Consider the following 18,343-nt stretch of genomic DNA (forward strand, 5'->3'; position numbering starts at 1 on the left):
CAGAAGCTATTAAAAGGAGAGTAGGAGGTAACGGGCGAGATTCTTCCCAATAGGGCTACGTTTACAAGCATTTGCAAACACAAAGGCCTACAGTAGTGTACCATTTACACTTAGACACTTAATAGTAAAAACAATTCTAAAAAGCACAATCTAGAGACCAACACTCAATCGAAAAGTAAAACATTAAAAAATTGTGTAATTAGATGCTGCTGTGCTAAAATAGGAAGAACAACAACAACAATGTACTGAATTTAGACGCCGATATGTCTGACTATTTTAAAACTTGAGCAGTTGTAAGCTAGTGTTAAGTTAGTTAAAGTATTTATCAGTAGCATAATAAACTGAAGCATTTGCACGTTTAAACTTGATGCCCTAAATGAATATCCAATGCTGCAGTGTACTGAGTGATGTTGGTGGGTCAGTAAGGGGGCATTCTTCCCTCTGGACCAAATCCCCACCTGATTTAAACACAGATCTCACATTCATACTCTGGGTTGTAGTTTCCGCTGTGGAGAACTGGAAAACATGGACCTGGAAATATTTGGATCGGAGTGGACTAAAGGACTGATCCTATACCGAGTTGCACCCCTTTCACGTGACCTACTGTGTACGGTTGCTTGTTTTGCAGAAATCCATTTCAGGCTTTCTTACTGAATACTTCCAAAGCATAAACAATTGGGTTTTGAAAAATGTTAGCGGTTGCTGACAGAAATAAACGGCTCAAAAGTTTCATGGATTTTTTTGTTGACTATTTAGCTGTACTATAGTAATACTGCTAAGCTAAGGGTCTACTGGTTGCTTGGCAGAATTAATGGTAGTTCTGACATGCACAGGTTTTTGTCGTCTGTAAAAGATGAGCTCCCCTCAAGTGAAGTTTGATATGAATTATGCTGATACAGTTTTAAGAAATGTAATGAAAGCAGGATTCACTTGCCACTTTCCTAGAGCTTAGTGTTCTGGCATGGACAGCAGACCACGAATAGTTTGCAATATTGAAAACATAAGTTAGTTAGTTTGGGGGAAACCCAGTAGAAAATTATAAGTGAGACCAAAACATGAATTATGATTTATGAATTTAAAACACTTCTACAGCATTTGGTCTCCTTTAATATTAAGAGCAGCGGGGGATGCCGGGTTGAGTAGAAGGGTTGGTTAGCCTTTGATCTTTATAATATTGCTTTTGTGGATTCTTGTATTCTGCCTTTTTGGTTCTTCTTTCTTTTAGACAGCAAATTATGTTTACTTTTAGTGATTTTTCTTTATTAAATAAAACAAAGAAGAAGAAAAAAAATGTGAGTACCATAACATTAAGACTTTGTACTTTTTTGGGGCCCGCCAACATTTCCTCTGGGACCTTCAATTTTGTTTTAGTTAAGAGTCCGGAACACTCAATGGGAAAATGTTTTGGAGCGTGCTGACCGGCTAGAACCAGGTTTAGAAATTATTCAAAGCAGTGTACATAGTGCAAGAACACAGGAAAGGTTATGCGCAATGGGAAGCCATTCGGCCTATCAATGCTCTTCCTCTCATCACCTCTCATCAAAGGGTTAAGCTTAATACTCCATAGCAACAACTTCTATTGGTAACCTGCATTCTGTGTAAACAAATGTCTCTTCCCTCTGTACAAGTCTTTCTCCACTCAATTTCCAAATGTGTTCTTATGACAAAGGGTAGGAAACAAAACCACAGATTATGCTTAGCTTTTCATCTTTAATGTTTCTGCAATTAACCAAATTCTAGTTGGAAGGCCTGAAAGATTTATGCAATAACACGCTGCTTTCAGTGCAGAAGAGATCAGCACCTCAGCTTTCACATTTGCCTGATGAAATTCAAGTAACTGTTTAACCTAAATACACACAATGTTGGATCATTATGGACTATCAATATACACAAGGACAAATGGAGCTAGCAGTAGAGAACTAAAAGGTTTACTAAAAGTTAAGGCTAAACATTTAAACACATGTGGAACACTGCAACTGTAACTTTCCATATTTTTTTGTGCAGAACATGTTTAATTGTTTTCTTCTAATGACAGTCATTTTGGTTCATTCTAACCAGCAGTTACAGTGCAATGCCATCTCTGAAAAGAACCTATTGCTTATTCAGATTGAATATTTAAAAATAAATTAAATTGTCACAGTAACAAGGGCATTTCAGTAAAGGATAGATAGCACATTCAAATGAATGGTGTAATATACATTGTTGATTCAGTAATTTCTTGCAACAAATGTACAGAAATTCTGGGAAAACTTTATGGCAATAAATCCATACAGCAACGTTCATTAGAATTTGATGAAAAGTAAAAACAAGACGTTGAGACGTAAAGGTGACCCCAGTAAGTAAGACACCATGAGGTAGATACTGTTAATAAGAACTACAACAAGTGAGTCACAATTGGAAGACAAAGTTTACATTACGCATTCAGTCAGGAAAGATGTGTGGTCAATTGTTTTCTTAAAACAGGAGAGGCTAATTACATCAACTGGATTAACACATCTTCAGTCATTGCCAGTAGCCACACCAGGTAAGGGGATATGATGAAAACAGCAAGTGCAGTGCTCTGCTTCTTGGACATCAGAGTTAAGTTCAATGAGGTTTGGGGCAATTGTGCATTATGAATTCTTCAGGTCAATTTTGGGATACAGTGTTGATGCAGAGTAACAGTTCATACTGGGCTACAGCATGTAAAACATTACTGCTAGAAACTGATGGAAACCTTTTGAAGGCTAACAACTCCAGATGATTGATTAGCACCAGTGCTTTTTCAGTTTCAGCATTTCAATTCAGGTTTTATTTAATTGGTAAGATTATTATTATGTTTCTATGTAGTTAACTAAATTCAGAAATATGAGTTTGACAAAATTCCCTTTTTCAGTATTTGTTTTCATTTTAAGAGACTTTTTAGGTTCACGCTAAGTTGCTACATACAAATATATTAATATCGATAGATATTAATAATTCCAGTTATCTTTTTTTCACAGTGCAAACACATTCATCCATGTGCTTGGGCAACAGTAAGTCATTGCAGCTTGTCTGCGCTATTTATATAATAATTTAATAAAAGGATATTAACACAACTATGAATATTTTTTCATGTCAGTTTCATTCTTAAACATTTTACAGTTTCTATTACTATGTAGTTAAAGAAAATGTTTATTTTTTAGTTTTACAACATTTTCATTTTGGTTAACTGAAAAAACACTGGTTAGCGCACAAAAAAGGGGTTATTTAAGGGATTATGCGTGGAAGTTGGAACAAGGAAGGTGTATGGCTGTAAGGTGTTGGTGGGAGTGTGGGGTTAACGACCTTTTCTTAGTCCCAAAATAACTGGTGCCTCATTTCCAAAGAATTGTGCCGAGAGTAAATCATCCACTTTGTAGTTGCGCAATTTAATTTATTTGGTTATTTTATTTGAAACTAGCTGAAGTACCCAGCGTTGCCCGGGGTTAGGGTTACCCTGGATGAAAGAGGAGGCCATGCAAAGTTTGGTTACACTGGCTCCTGCGGCATCTGAATGCATAACGGCACAGACACAAACTTTCTTTTTCACATATTAAGATATACATTATAAATTGAGCACTTGCTTTGACAGTGAGAAAGTAAAAGGAGGTTGTTTTTCTTCTCATCTACATTATTCAATTACACAATTCCTTCCACCCACACCAGCAGTGTTTAAGCCCCCAGCTAGTTGGTTACTCACAGCGGTCGGTGTCTGTGTGTGGGCCGAGCAGCGCCTAGCTCTCTCTCCTCCACGTCACTCTCTCCTCCGGAGCTACTGGCCGTGGCGTCCGAATCAAAGGCTGTCTCAACGGACCTGAGGGCAGCCGCCAAGCTGCCTCCCAGCCAAGACATCTCCCCAGAGCCCAGCTGGGCAGGGAAGACTGGCAGGGAGAGTGGGGAGGTGGTGCGGGGCAAGAAGGGATGTTTCCCAAAATGACTAGGTCCAGCTTCCAAGGCATTGCACAGGAGAGGGCTGGTTCTGTGCAGCGTGTCCTGGGCCAGCACATTAGCTCCCCCTCCTGGCAGGGTGCAATCTCCTCTTAGCACACTCTCCACAAGCCCCTTCAGCTGCTGTACTGCATGCCTCTCCACCTGCTTGGCCTGGACTACCTGCAGCCTCTTGCAGATCCTCAGGGCTCGCACCTCCATCTCAGCCTGTCTCTTCACTGCCTCCCTGGCCCCAGCCTCAAGCTCCACCAGGCTGGGCAGCTCTGAAGTACAAGCCCCCTCAACACCATACATACAATCAGCCCCAGCACCATACAGGGTCAAATCTAGTGCAGTCCTGAAGCCATTAGTGCTCTTTGTCAGCCCCACACCGACACTGTTGTTGACCACAGTCTTTCCCTTCAACCCCAGGGAGCCCTTTTGGAGAAGGTCATTATTACTGTAATTTCTATTTGTCACATATCCCTCTTTTTTTTTCACAAAGCAAGTTCTACCATCAGCCCATCTAGCTTTAGGTGACAGGGGCAGGTCCCCTGGCTGATTTACTACCTGCAAGTCTATTATTCTGCTCTCCTCAGTTGCAGAGTCCTCGGTACCAGCAGTAATACTAATTTTGCCAATGCTAGATGACGTGCTGCCTTCTTCTAATGTAATACTATTACCAGTATCGCTGCTAGGGCGTTTTTGTGTCAATGCACCATTAAAACCATTAATATTACCGCGACTAATGCTGTTATTATTACTGATATTATCAGCTGTTGCAGAAGCTGCAACAAAAGTGCGCACCCTGTACAACCTTACCCGGCCTTTGGCAGATTTTGGCTCCCGCCTACAACTACCACTGTTACTACTAGCACTGCTGTTTTCGCCAGCATCACGAGACAGAGGCATAGCAATCTTATCTGAGCTATCTTCTTTCCCGCAAGAAGAAACACCAACGATCCTGTCGATCTTGCCAAACGCGGTGTGGGGATCATTACTGCTGTTGACTATACCGGGCAAGGAGGAGGAGGCACTGCTGTAAACAGCGGCTGGGGCTACCGGCTCTTTAAAATCTGATTCCCCGGACTTTGTGTGGGCTTTGCTGCAGTGTGTTGCCCTGCTTTTGGTGCTAACTGGGAAACACAGACGTTTCCCCTCCCACCTGCTGTCCTGGTGATGGTGCATGGCTACAAAACAAGGCGTGTTTATTGTACGATCCCCAGTGGTTGCCGCTGCTTTGCTCTGCCCAGTTCCGTCTCCAGCAGAGCGGGGTAGAACAAGGGAGGAGTCTGGGTCCCCTTTACTGCTTTTGCTGCTTGTACTAGCGGCCAACACAGTCCCTATCGTCCTGGCAGCTGGCGTTGTCACAAAAACGCATCGTCCGTCGCCAGTTTTACTATCACCGCCGTTACTATTTTTATCATCGGTAACAGAACTGTCTGTTTTCTTCATTTCTTCCCCACTCCCATTTACACCTGTATAGCAATCCACCTCGCATTCTGGCACATCGGCACTGCCGGTCCCCCCAGTCCCAATAGTGGACTCCTTGTTGTTTAGAGAAGCAACATTATCGCTTTTGTTGTTGCTGCTGATATTATGAATATTATTAGCATACCCGCAGACTTGAGGCCTAACGCTGTCGGCAGAATCCGCGGAGCCAGCGCCTGGAGCAGTAGCAGTGACGCCCGCAGGAGCAGCAGAGGTTTCGTTCCCATTCTCCACTGGAGCGCCGCTCCCCCGCTTGTTGCAACTGATGCTGCTGCTGGGCAGGACCCCGGATTCACCTCCGCCCGCTGCACTGGCATTCATCTTAGGCCAGGTGAAATAAAAATACATCGTCCAGTCTGCTTGGTGGCATGACCAGGAGAGGACGGGAACATGTGGCGAGAGTTCCGGCGCATATATCGCAATGCACCGGGGAGGCAGATCCTGTTCCACCAGCCGCTGCTGCCTCTCCCTCTCTGGTTTCTCTAACAATAGGTATCTTTGCTCTTGATTCCCCCTCTCTCATTCTCTCTCTCCTCCGCGCTCTTTCCGTCTACTACCAGTCGGCAAGCACTGCGCAGGCGCCCCTGCGTCATGCAGCCTTTCCTGGGTGGGTACTACAACTCCCAGAGATCAAAGGCATTCTAATTGTTGTTTATACAGCATTTATTATTATTACAGTATTTGTTTATTTAGCAGACGCCGTTATCGAAGGCGACTTACAGAGACTAGGGTGTGTGAAGTATGTGCCAGCTGCAGAGTCACTTACAACAACGTCTCACCCGAAAGACAAAGCACAAGGAAGTTCAGTGACTTACTCAAGTTCACACAGTGAGTCGAAGAGTGAGCCGGTGTGTGGAGCAGCAAGACTAATATTTTGTCTGTTATTAACACAAAGAAGGAATATTGTAACATGTATTATTTTCAGATCAATAATTCGAAATCATTGACATATTTTATTTGTTCTTTTATTTGCAATAATAATATAACCTCCAAATGTAATTCAAAAGATACCCTTAGAAAGAAAGAAAAAAAAACAGAAAGAAAGAAAGAAAGTGTACGGAGAGGGATGGATATACTCTTAATGCATAGTAGTTTTCCCCCATTCCAGGTTTTAATATATGCTTTATTAGCCAAAGTGTAAAGGTAACAAGCTGAGGTGAGTCTTATTAACTCACAGTAAAACAAGGAAGGTCAAACTGCTATGCAATGGATACAGGTGTCTGCCAAATAAATACATAAATAAATAATAATGGGAGTCTTATTTCCATGCCTGATACTGTAAATGCATTTCATGTAAATGTAGTGTGGAATGCCTACAAGCTGTAGTTACTTTTTATCATTTGCATCTCCCCACATGGCAGGACAGACAAGAACCCTCCCTCCCTGAACACATGACTACAGCAATGGAGCATCGGCCCACCCCTCACATTTTAGGGTGGGGTTTAGGATTTCAGCATAGCACAAGGGGAAGGGTTGTGATGGGTTATTACTCAACCAATGAGGTTATGCATATATAGAGCATTTAAATAGTTTTAATTGTTTACACACCTGGCAGAGTGGCCTTGCATTTGCCTGTATCTCTGTAATCCATCCAGGAAGCTCTAGAAAACAAGATGATACATCTTAATTAAGTCGTAGAGGTGCACTCCACTTATAACGGATCCTGTTAGAAGGGAGTTCTGTTTACATCGTATCGAGGAGGCACGTCCCTGCCACACCACATGGGTTTTAATGGGGAATTACTCTGGTTAAATCAGATTCGCTTGTGACGTATATACCGTTTAATAGGTACAGTAAATGACAGTGACTGCGGCATGTGTGACGTCAGCCAAGAACAACAGCTGCTGTTTACTTTAGTTGGCACAGCAGTTGTACAGTTTAAACATATACCATTTTAATTACATTTAGTGAAAATAAACATTCGTAAAATGGTACTAGTTATTATATTGTATGGCCCACAGGGGCATGTTTTGTATAAATAGTAAACTCCCATTCTTTGGCAGTTAAGCTTTCTTATATTGTTTACATTTAAGGTACACAGTTACATACAGCATTTCAAATTGTATTTTCTACGTACTTCGTTTATAAAGAACTTATTCCCGTTATCCCTTGGAGTCCATTATAAGTGGAATGCACTTGTACTACTTTGCAATGGATAACACAGTCTACAAATAAGTAAATAATAATTAATGATGACTAATAAGTAAATACACCAATACCCCCTGTTGGACGTAAATCATATTACAAGAAGAAAACCATTTCCCCCTTTTTTGTTGCCTACCATTCTTCAACTAACATCCATATGTTATATGCTGCTCAGTGAGGTGTTGAGGTAATTACACACTGCATTATAACTGCTCGTGTCACTCACTACAGTCTATAAACTACAATTCCCAGAAGTCCTATGTGATCACGCGAACCATCACCATGGCGGCTGCGCAGTGCAGCTTTGGGCCTAAAGTAGTGTTGCGATCGGAGCGGGGAAGGAAGGCGACTAGAAACAATGGCAATGGCGGCTACTGCAGCGGGAGGAACCGGCTCAGGCGGCACCGCAGTTACCGTGCAAGGGGGTAGTGGCGCCTCAGCACTCGGCGTAGGCAGGAAAAAAGATGGGGGGCCGCCTGTGAAGTACTGGGAGAGCGCGGAGACGATTTCCCAACTTGAGTCGGTGCGGGTTTGGACCGGGAAGCATTACAAAAAGGTAAAGGACCTCTCCTGATTCACACAAAGCGCGCACTGGTGAGGCACGACGGGGGTAACGCACAAAACACAGAACAAATAAGCCCAGGTTGATTAAATACGACTCGCATATGTGTTTATGGCGACTCATTTATGTATATTTGAAAAGGTTCACCAATATACACACACAGTGGCGCATACAGCAGGTGGATATGTTATGTATTGTTGTTTTTATTATTATATTTTTTTTGGGGGGGGGTACTGTTAATAAAACATACCAAGAAAATTGCATTATATGTAGAGTCAGGAATATTGGCTTTGTACCGGTGTTTATCGATGTGGTACCGTTATAGTATGTAGTGAGGATGAGAGAGGTAACTCGCACCAGAAGGCCTGAGAGGGAAGAAAAAATGTAATCACAAAAAGAATAATGTTCACCCATTTTTAATAAAGCTAATTATATATCGCCCTTTTTATCAATCAATGTTATTATTTTTTTGATTTTTTTTTTTACCGAATATAAGTGCAACACAACAATAAAACAGGCCAGTCCAGGTGACAGTCTTTGTTGTAATGTTTACGTATTTTTGGAGGTGTCTTATCGGGAAATTGAGAGTACTGTTAATCAATTTAGCCCCTATGTTTTTTAAATCTTTCAATCATTTTAGTACTGTACTGAAAAGAAATACACAATATAACCCCCGTGCAATACTAACCAGTGATTTTTGGTTGATGTGCGCGGTGTTTATTACCAATCGGTTGTAACAAAGCCCCTTATAAAGTACACGGTGTGTGGTTGGACTGCACTTTATCATTACCACAAGAGAAAAAAAAACAAATGAAATGGCCATATGTTAAGGCACAATTCACTCACTTGGCATGTTTGTTTGTTTTTTTAATTTTAAGTCGATAAAACAAGTACCGTAATGGTGTACGCAGAAGAAAGGAGTTGCTGATTTCTGTTGTGGGACTTGACTGTCACACAGGCATGATATGATCTGGTGGGCTGGAATGGCTTTGATTAGAGACTTTACTAGTCAGTTTTACTCAGCGGTATACGTGCTCTAGATTAGAATAAAGTGGGACAGGCATGGACATATATAGGCCTCATTATGAATTTGTATTTCTGTTAAAGGAGTTCTTGGATAGTACCCTGGATTTTGTTTCACATTTGTTATTATATGAGTGAGGTCATGTGCACACTTATTTAATGAAATGCTGTACACAGACATATCATTTAGTGGTGTTATCATATTTGGCTGTAATTAATATTCCCACTTTTCTGGATTCTTTAATTTTGTTTGCTGTAAAACACCCAGAAGTGTTCAGGCATAACATTATCTATACTAATACAGGGTTTTGACAAACCTGTGTGAATGAGCTTTATGTTCTGCATCTCCTGTTGCAAGTGCATTTCAGTCACAGTGGGCAAGATGAGAGAAATCTAGAAAAGATAGTTGCTTTGTTGGCAAGTTCTTTCATTTGCACAAATTACTGATGCTTAGTTCTAAACCATTTTGGGAAGATTTTTTTTTTTTTTTTCGCATTTGCCTGAAGATTTCAACTCTAACTTCCTTAAGGCAATGAAAGCAGTGACCGTGGATCTCCCACAACAATTTAAACATCTTTCAGACTTGCCATATAGAGGGAGGATTCTGTATTCTGACCTAGTCCTGTATGACTGGAAATATCAGGGTACAGAAACAATAGAATTACTGACATGAATGGTTTAATTATTTTGAAGGAATTTTGTGCTAAAATACATTAACAGTATTTTACCCAAGGGCAAGCACAACACATTTTTATTTTATTTTTCTTTGAAATAGCGCAAAAATAAAACTGAATTACTAAATTTTCCCTGTTAAATGTATTATATGAATGGACAATAATTATATTTTCTGTTGCCGATTGGCTTAAAATGATACTGCTTCTCTCTCAAACCCACTGTATCAGTCTGCTGCGGCTGGCCTTTTAAAATAGCCCATTTACAATAATGGAGGTACTAGTCGAAACATTTGTCCATTTGATTTCTTAGATTCTATCCTAATTTATGGTGATGTGTTTTTGATGTTCAGTTTTGAAGGTAAATTACCATATTCAATTTGGCGCCACCCTTGAATTAAAGACTCCCTCGTATTGACGCTGCAGTCATATATTGGCTTTATAATAGAGGCCACCCTCAAATAAACGCTGCTATCAATAAAGAAACATTAAAGTATTTTTTTATCCCCTGACACAAATAACAGCCGGAGTGGATGACGTTAGACCAGAAGCAGGACATAAAACGACAGAGAGGTGGAGTTTGGTGGAGCTGAACAAATGCTTTTGCTCAGAATTTAATAAATAAACAGAACAGAAAATAAACAGTTGTAACAAACACAAACAGGACACGGCACATTTGCCAAAATAAATAGACAAACAAAAACGGACTAACACTTCACAAAACAGGGTGAGCAGATATTCTAACTATTATTCGTACAATTTATCACTATTACCTCCGTCTCCAATCCGTTCTCCACTCACCGAACACACAACCCCAAGTGGGTGAAAACATGCAGCTTTTATGCAGCTGTACCAAGACTTGATTGCTAATCAATCATTCAATTGGAGCCGCGGTACAACTGCATGTGAATTAATAAAGTGCAATTCCCCGTGCTCACATATTATTACTTTTTACTTGCACGTGAAGTGCTGTGCAATCCTCGTGCCTAAATACAAATATACATTTTAAACACTTGTGTTACACAGACCCGTTTATATCCCGTGTACCAATGACTATACACCAACATTAACACACAACAGAAAACACAAAATACACACAGGGGCGGGCACTTTGCCACATCCCCCTACAAAAAAAAATACACAGTAAACAAACACGCCACACTGACTGTACAGGTAACACCCTCGAAGAGACGAGAGCCTCAATCTAGCATGTAAATTACAAACTAGTGTACACAGACATAGTAAGCACATTTTATTTTGTGGTAGTACAGTTCTGAAAGAAAATGCAAAATGAACAACGTACAGAAGAGCAGTTCTTCTGAAGTAGGATATATTGTAGTTTTTACAGAAATCAAACTGATATTCTGAGGTCATTTTTGGTGGATAAAAAACATCTACGTCACACCCTTTGATTTAACTGCCACACCAGCATTGTCCTGCCCATTAACAACCAATACAAACTCCTGATTCGCTGGTACAGTACTCCCCTGACCTTCCAACTCCCACCTAATAGGCTGTCCGTAACTGTCACCGATAAGTGTATTGTAGTCAAAGTAGGTTAGCCACACACGCTGCTACATACAGGTAGGCTACCGTATTACAGAAAATACGCAACCGCGATACTTCTAAAATGTCATAAATCATGTAGTAAAATATTGCAGCATTTGAAAATTGTAGTATTATTAATAAAGGTTGCCCTCTTTGAAGTAATACCGTATATGGAACTTGTAGGAAGAGAGACAAAACAAATTGGAGGTTGTTTTGGAAAATGTATATAAAGACAGGGTTCTAAATTGGCAAAAAAAAAATGCAAGACCAAAGTGTAGGATCTTGTGTAGTTTTGCTTAGGATTCATATTGAAAGTTAATTATTGGCCACATAAAGAAACAACACATTAACTTAATAATAACTATTTTATGTATTCAACCAGCCATCTAGATTCGAGCCTGTGAGGTCATAGCTCCCTGTGCTGAAGCTGGACATTGAATGTTTTTCTTAGCGTATATTTTAATAGCATATATTCTACTGTTTAACATAAACTAAATTCAGAAATCTTATTCTCGCCCACGTACAGCATTTAAAATGCAGGGTTTGTGTGTTGCATTTATGGATGAACTGAAAAGAGAAATAGCTATCTTAAGATGGACAAATGATGATGATAGTAAACACTAATACAATGTACAATAGTTTTTCCTACAGTTGATTTCATTGTGATAAAAAGGACAGTTTAAATAAGGTGGTAACGACAATTCAAACATTCAAGTTAGCTACAGTAAATATTTTTTTTAACCAGAAAGAGAACCACTTGTACGTGATTACGCAATCATGTTAATGTTTGAATCCAAACACGTCCTAGTACAGGCGTCTCATTGCTGTAGCTGAAAGGGCACTGCGGCCATAATATCCGTGAATAGACAGATTTTGAGGGGCACTGCAGCAATTGCTGCAAGGCCAGTGTTAATTTCAGGCCCTGTAAAGATAAAGGTTACTTTTTATTCGAGAAAGAACAAACTTCAGTATTTAATTCTGAGTGGTTTAAAAATGCTATGATATAGATTTGAATCTTGTCTGTACCCAGATATGTGGATGCATTTTCACCTTGTGACAAATGATGTACGGCATGACTGTCAATTGTTTAAAATAACAAGTACAAACTGAATTATTGGCTGTTAATAGACACTTTTTAACAGATCTCAGTTATTGAGCTGCAACATGTTTATTATGAACATGCTGGTATTGTGAGTTGATGTGTGTCAGAGATGCCAAGTGCTACGATTTTGCTGTAGCAGCTATTATTTTGGAGTGTAAAATACGGTTCTACGACGAAGGGTTTGATACTAAGAAAAAATATGTAGAAAAATATGTATGTAAGTGTATATATGTGTGTATATATATATATATATATATATATATATATATATATATATATAATCCCACGTTATATAAAAAATATACGTGTAGCCTATAAATTTACATATATAACAGTTTCAACAGGCTACCGTGTGTGTGTGTTTTCCTGTCTATTTATATGTACATATTATTCTTAATATTGCACTGGCATTTTACTTAACTTACTAAAAGCAGTGTAGGGGGTCCTAGAGAAATTGCCGCGCAGTTGCCTTATACAGTCGTTCAGGTCTCATCACCAGCCAGATATAAAAAATGCTCTACTCTTCTCCATCTAAAAGAAGTCGACTATCCTGCCAGAAATAGACAGCAATACACTACAGAATGGACTTTCATTAAAACAACTAAAATCTGACTCGCATACCTAGTGTGAATATTGCCAGACTGACTTCTCGGTGAAACACGGTGGACGTCACGATTGCATCATTCATGTAGGTAAGAAAAAAAAAAAACAATTTGCAAAATCTATTGGAAATCATAAATTCTATGCGTGAATTTGTGGTGAATACAGGCGAAGATAATGCAGTGATAAAGGCAGAGACACTTTTTGCAAACTTTATTGTTGAACACAATCTTTCAATTGCTGTTTCGGATCATATCGGTCCACTTTGCAAAGTAGTATTTCCAGACTCAAACATAGCCAGCAACTACAGATCAGGCCGCACAAAAACTACAGCCATAAACCAGTTTTTATTAATTGGAATCAGTCATTCTTGATAATACTACAATAGCAATCAATTTTTTTAAAGCATTATTTTCATTATTAATGATTCAACAAAAAGTTGACTAACTTTGTGTGGCTGAATTTGTTGTTGCTTATATAATTAGTACATTGAAATGTAAGCCTTAACTAAATGATTAAATGATATCTATTATTTGAATGATTGTCAATGCCCAGCTTTAAAAAAAAAAACTTTTCTGTGTAGTTATTGTCATTTATTCATTTATCCAAGTATAACGTTCCAAATCAAATAAATTTACAGTATAATCGTTAATCTCGAAAAACTACTGACTTCTAAATCTTTTGTAGTCATTTTTGTATTACTTTAGTATAAATACATGTTAATTTGGATTCATATGTTGTTTTTTTCTGACTTTGTGAACAAAAAGACACACATTTGCCCGTTTTCTCATTGGAAATAGTGATATTTCAAAATATCACTGTCCTGGTCACAAAAACAAAGTTTGTGGGGAATAATAGCCATTTTCTGTACTTTTGAGGCATAAGCAATTAGGAAATAACCCTTGCTACCCAGGAAAAAAAAAAAAAAAAAAAAATTGTTACACGGTGTAATAAATATGCTTATTTAAAGGACTATTAGCTAAAGTGTAGAAAAGTACCTGATCAAGGACAAAACTTTCCACTGTCTACCATCAGCAAATAAAGTGTGAACCTGAAAGGTAACTGCATTTTACAAGTGACACCTGTAATTTGATCCCTGATTGAATTTGCCTTTTTTTTGTAAATATTCAACCTCCAAGTATTGATAATTGAACATTTCAGTCCAGATTTGATTCTTCCTTGGGTGATTTCATTTTAATTTGGAGGTGCTAGCAGCACCTGATCATGAAAATAAGGTAATTCACCAGGTAATGTTTTTACTGGTCAGGTGCTACTATTTTTTATGGCAAGTGCTACTGTTTTCCACTTTCAGAACTTGGCATCTCAGGTGTGTGCTTCTTTCCACAGTACATTCAGGCTGACTCCCCCACCAATAAAACGCTTGCAGGTCTGGTGGTGCAACTGCTGCAGTTCCAAGAAGATGCCTTTGGGAAACGTATCAACAACCCGGCGCTCACCAAACTGCCGGTGAGTGATGTACTCTGCTGCACCCTTTGTTTCTAAACATAAATAAATAAAATACATTGTTAATCTTCACAGTTGTAGGTGGGTGCCAACAAAGCTGTGGCACTGCCAGTCTTTTAATCCTGATCTGAACAGCAACCCCTCCTGCTCTTCAGTGATTTCTGGGTGCCTTTTGAGTCTTGGACAGACTGCCACCTGTACTGACATTTTCTAGTGGCCTTGTGATATGGATTATTTGTGGAAATATAGTGTAATAAGCCATGTGTTGCTTCAACTGATTAAAAAACGTATCTAATTTATTTTCGTTAACATCCTGACAACTTTTTACACACAACTTTTCAAAATGTCCTCTGTAGTGCATCAGGGTTTGAGATCTGTCCTCTAAATCATGGCAGGAAGAGCGATTTAAAAAAATAAATAAAAAAACAAGTGCTCTGGCTTTTCTGTTCCATGTCATGGATCATTATTGGTGTGCTAATTGTTTGACAATGTGGGCAGTAATCCTTAAGGCTAGAACACACATGGGCCTGCTGAACACTAAATAAATACCGCTAGTCCCCAACCGGGCAAACACGAGCGGTATGCACTATGCGACTGACTTTCTGCTACAGTATTGTAGAAAAATTGAATGGCAGTTGTTCGTGCCACACAGTAGACTTTGTACTCGAATATAATGTATAGATATGGCCAAAAGTTTTCCATTGCCTACAATTTTATCATTGAGAATCTAGATCTTTTATTTAACAACATGTAATCAAAGAAACTACATAATTGCAAAAGTCTGCCGTAAACCACAATAGTAGTACAGTATTTCGTTAGATTTCGAAATGTCACATTTTTCAATTTGCCATTTTTTCGGTAAGTATATGGGAAAACTACAAAGCGATATGTTATTCAGTATGTTAACCTTAGAATCGACTTTATGAATTAAAATTAGTTAATTGTATAGGGTAATGCAAAACCTTTGGCCATGGTTATGTACTATATAAAGCATTACGGTACGATAATACCCAAAAATAATCCATAATTATAAAAGTAGCCAGCACAAATATCGCTCTCAATGGTGGTTTGTGCCTGTTGCCGGCTTATTTTGAATGCATACTCTAATATCTAATTAATTTTCCTCTGTTTTGTTCAGGCAAAGACCTTCCTGGACTTCAAGGCAGGAGGTGCCTTGTGTCACATCCTGGGGTCAGTCTACAAATTCAAGAGTGAGCAGGGCTGGTGAGTGGCTGTATTTTGTTATATTTTTGTAGAAAGCTAAACAAACGCAGTGTTTTGGAAATCTCCGTATGTCACTATATATGTTAACGGGGCTGTAGAATGTTTGCACACATTGTGCACCAAGTGATCTGATACATGAGAATAGTTTTTAGACTGTTTTTATTTTATTTTCTTACCCAATATATAATGTAGTGACCAGGCTGATTCCTCTCTACAGGCGAAGGTTTGATTTGCAGAACCCGTCCCGGATGGACAGAAATGTTGAGATGTTCATGACTGTTGAGAAAACACTGGTACAGGTAAGCATGTTTATATGCCTTTTATGCTGTTACAGGCAATGGTAGTGGTGGAGGTTTGTGGCAGAGTGCCTGCCCCTGTGTGTATTTTGTGTTGTATGTTAATGTTGGTGTTTAGTCATTGGTACTCGGGATATGAACAGGTCTGTGTAACACGAGTGTTTAAAGTGTCTATTTGTATTTAGGCACAAGGATTGCACAGCACTTCACGTGCAAGTAAAAAGTAATAATATGTGAGCATGGGGAATTGCACTTTATTAATTCACGTGCAGTTGTATGGCAACTCCAATTGAATGATTGATTAGCAATCGAGTCTCGGTACAGCTGCATAAAAGCAGCATGTTTTCACTCACTTGGGGTTGTGTTTGGTGAGTGGAGAACGGGATTGAAGACGGAGGTAATAATAATAGTCGTTAAAAATAGATGCTCACCCTGTTTTGTCTGTGTAGTCAGTTTTGTTTGTCTTTGTTTTGGCAACGAGTGTCGTGTCCTGTGTCTCATTTGTTTTGCAACCTTATTTTCTGCTTGTTTAAATTATTAAATGCTGAGCAGTACCACCTCTGTCGTTTTATTTCCTGGTTCCTGTTTCTGGTCTGAAGTCCCCCACTCCAGCTGTCTTTGTGACAAGGTTTTAGAACATTAATTCATCATGATTTTCAAACTATCTGGGGAGGGCTTAAGTCAGTCAGCGAATCAACTGCAATAATCTCACTTGAGGAGTGTGAGCAACAACAGCACCTCAATATTTTCCACACTGCATCCTGCAATTTACAAGTGTCCAGTGTACTTTTAGAGGTTACACAGAACCTCATTTAGCAGTTATGTTGGACTGTCTAATGTTAAATTGGATGTGGTAGTCCAAGATTTGTGCTCATCAGGTTCTGTGAAACCAGCCCTAAAAGTTAAGGGATTGGCAAAACAATTGGCAGTAAACAGAACAAGGGTCAGAAAAATCAAATTTTATACTTTGTGTCTAATCATTGAATCCCTGTTTTCAGAACAACTGTCTGACCAGGCCTTCTGTCTACCTTGTCCCTGAAATTGAGCAGAAGCTGGCAACTAAACTAAAGGACATCATTAAGCGGCACCAGGTACTTATCTCTAGGGGTAAATTGTTTAGAGTTTAAACATTAGTAAAGTGTCAGATTTTTTTAATTTTGCTTAATTGTTTAAACTTTGTCAAATGTATAGGTCAAATATTAACCCTTTGCGGTCCATTTATTCAGCTCTTGTCAGGCGCATCAGGTCCAATTTAGCCAAGCACCACCCCTTGTTTTATCACCAAACTCCTCAATAATGCGATCAAAGTCATTATTACTATAACATCTCAAAAAGCTTGGCAAATGTCTGTCATATTCTTTGAGCGATGGATGCGGAAGCAGCTATCTTTTTTGTTTGTCTGTGCTGCAGGGACTATGTGTATTGCTTAGATCTGCCCCCCCCTGCCCCCCCCCCCCCCAGCTCCTATTGGTCTGACTTGGCCATTGAAAGGTTTTCTTTGCTTTTTCTGGAGAAAAAAAAACTACTAGACCTGTGCTTGATGTCTTTTTGATGTTGGACAGGAAAGGGAAAATTGTAATGTCTGACCTGGTTTGACCGCAAAGGGTTAACCCTGCATGGGGAAAGTAGTACTTCGTATTTCTGTGGGGGGATGGAACAATGAAATGTATGTGTTGTGAACAAATAATTAGCAGCTAAAATCAACAGCGTGGGAGCACAATGAAAAATGGTTTAAAAGAAATCTAAAATTGAAAGCATGTCTTCTGCTGAGAGAAATGTTTGTGAATCAGGCAAAAGGAGGTAGATCAGGGCAAGTTAAACTGTAGTCGATTTTTCTCAGCAGGGACAAAGCTGATTTTGGAAACCATCTTTCCGTTGCCTATGGCCTTGCCAAAGCAAAACTCACGTTTTACTGCCGCTGATACTTTTAAAGACATTGCAACAAAAATTCCTCCAACATTGGTTACGTTTCAGAGACTTTATAGCAGTGCTAAGACTGTTGCAAGAAGTACAGAAAAATAGATATATTTGCTGAAATTTTTGATCGCTTAAGTGAAGCACCATGTGTACAATTGCCTCTGGAAACACCGATTGCAGTGACAAAAGCCAGTTAATGCTGTATCACAGAGTTGTTGACACTAAAAAAAAAAAAAAAAAAAAGATGCTCTGCAGAAAACTCTACGAGACGTCTTTTTTATAGCTTTCCTTATTCAAGCTAACTAAAAAAAAAAAACTGGTGTTCGTGATGGGTCACTCTTTTCAATCAAACCAAATGAAAATCTACCACGTC

At 39.2% G+C, this 18,343-nt stretch overlaps 1 protein-coding gene across 2 annotated transcripts in view; it reads left to right on the forward strand.

The window, feature by feature from the left end:
• Positions 1-7,860: 7,860 nt before the first annotated feature.
• Positions 7,861-18,343, forward strand: part of LOC121314662 (SWI/SNF complex subunit SMARCC1-like) — a 42,088-nt gene continuing 31,605 nt past the window's right edge. For both annotated transcript variants that reach the window (XM_041248135.1, XM_041248136.1), the window contains exons 1-5: positions 7,861-8,119; positions 14,417-14,536; positions 15,672-15,757; positions 15,975-16,056; positions 17,052-17,144. In XM_041248135.1, coding sequence (XP_041104069.1) covers positions 7,922-8,119; positions 14,417-14,536; positions 15,672-15,757; positions 15,975-16,056; positions 17,052-17,144 — 579 coding nt within the window. In that variant the 5' untranslated portion in view covers positions 7,861-7,921. The remainder of the gene's footprint in view (positions 8,120-14,416; positions 14,537-15,671; positions 15,758-15,974; positions 16,057-17,051; positions 17,145-18,343) is intronic.

This window comes from Polyodon spathula, chromosome 4 (assembly GCF_017654505.1).
Source record: "Polyodon spathula isolate WHYD16114869_AA chromosome 4, ASM1765450v1, whole genome shotgun sequence".
NCBI classification, from domain to species: Eukaryota; Metazoa; Chordata; class Actinopteri; order Acipenseriformes; family Polyodontidae; genus Polyodon; species Polyodon spathula.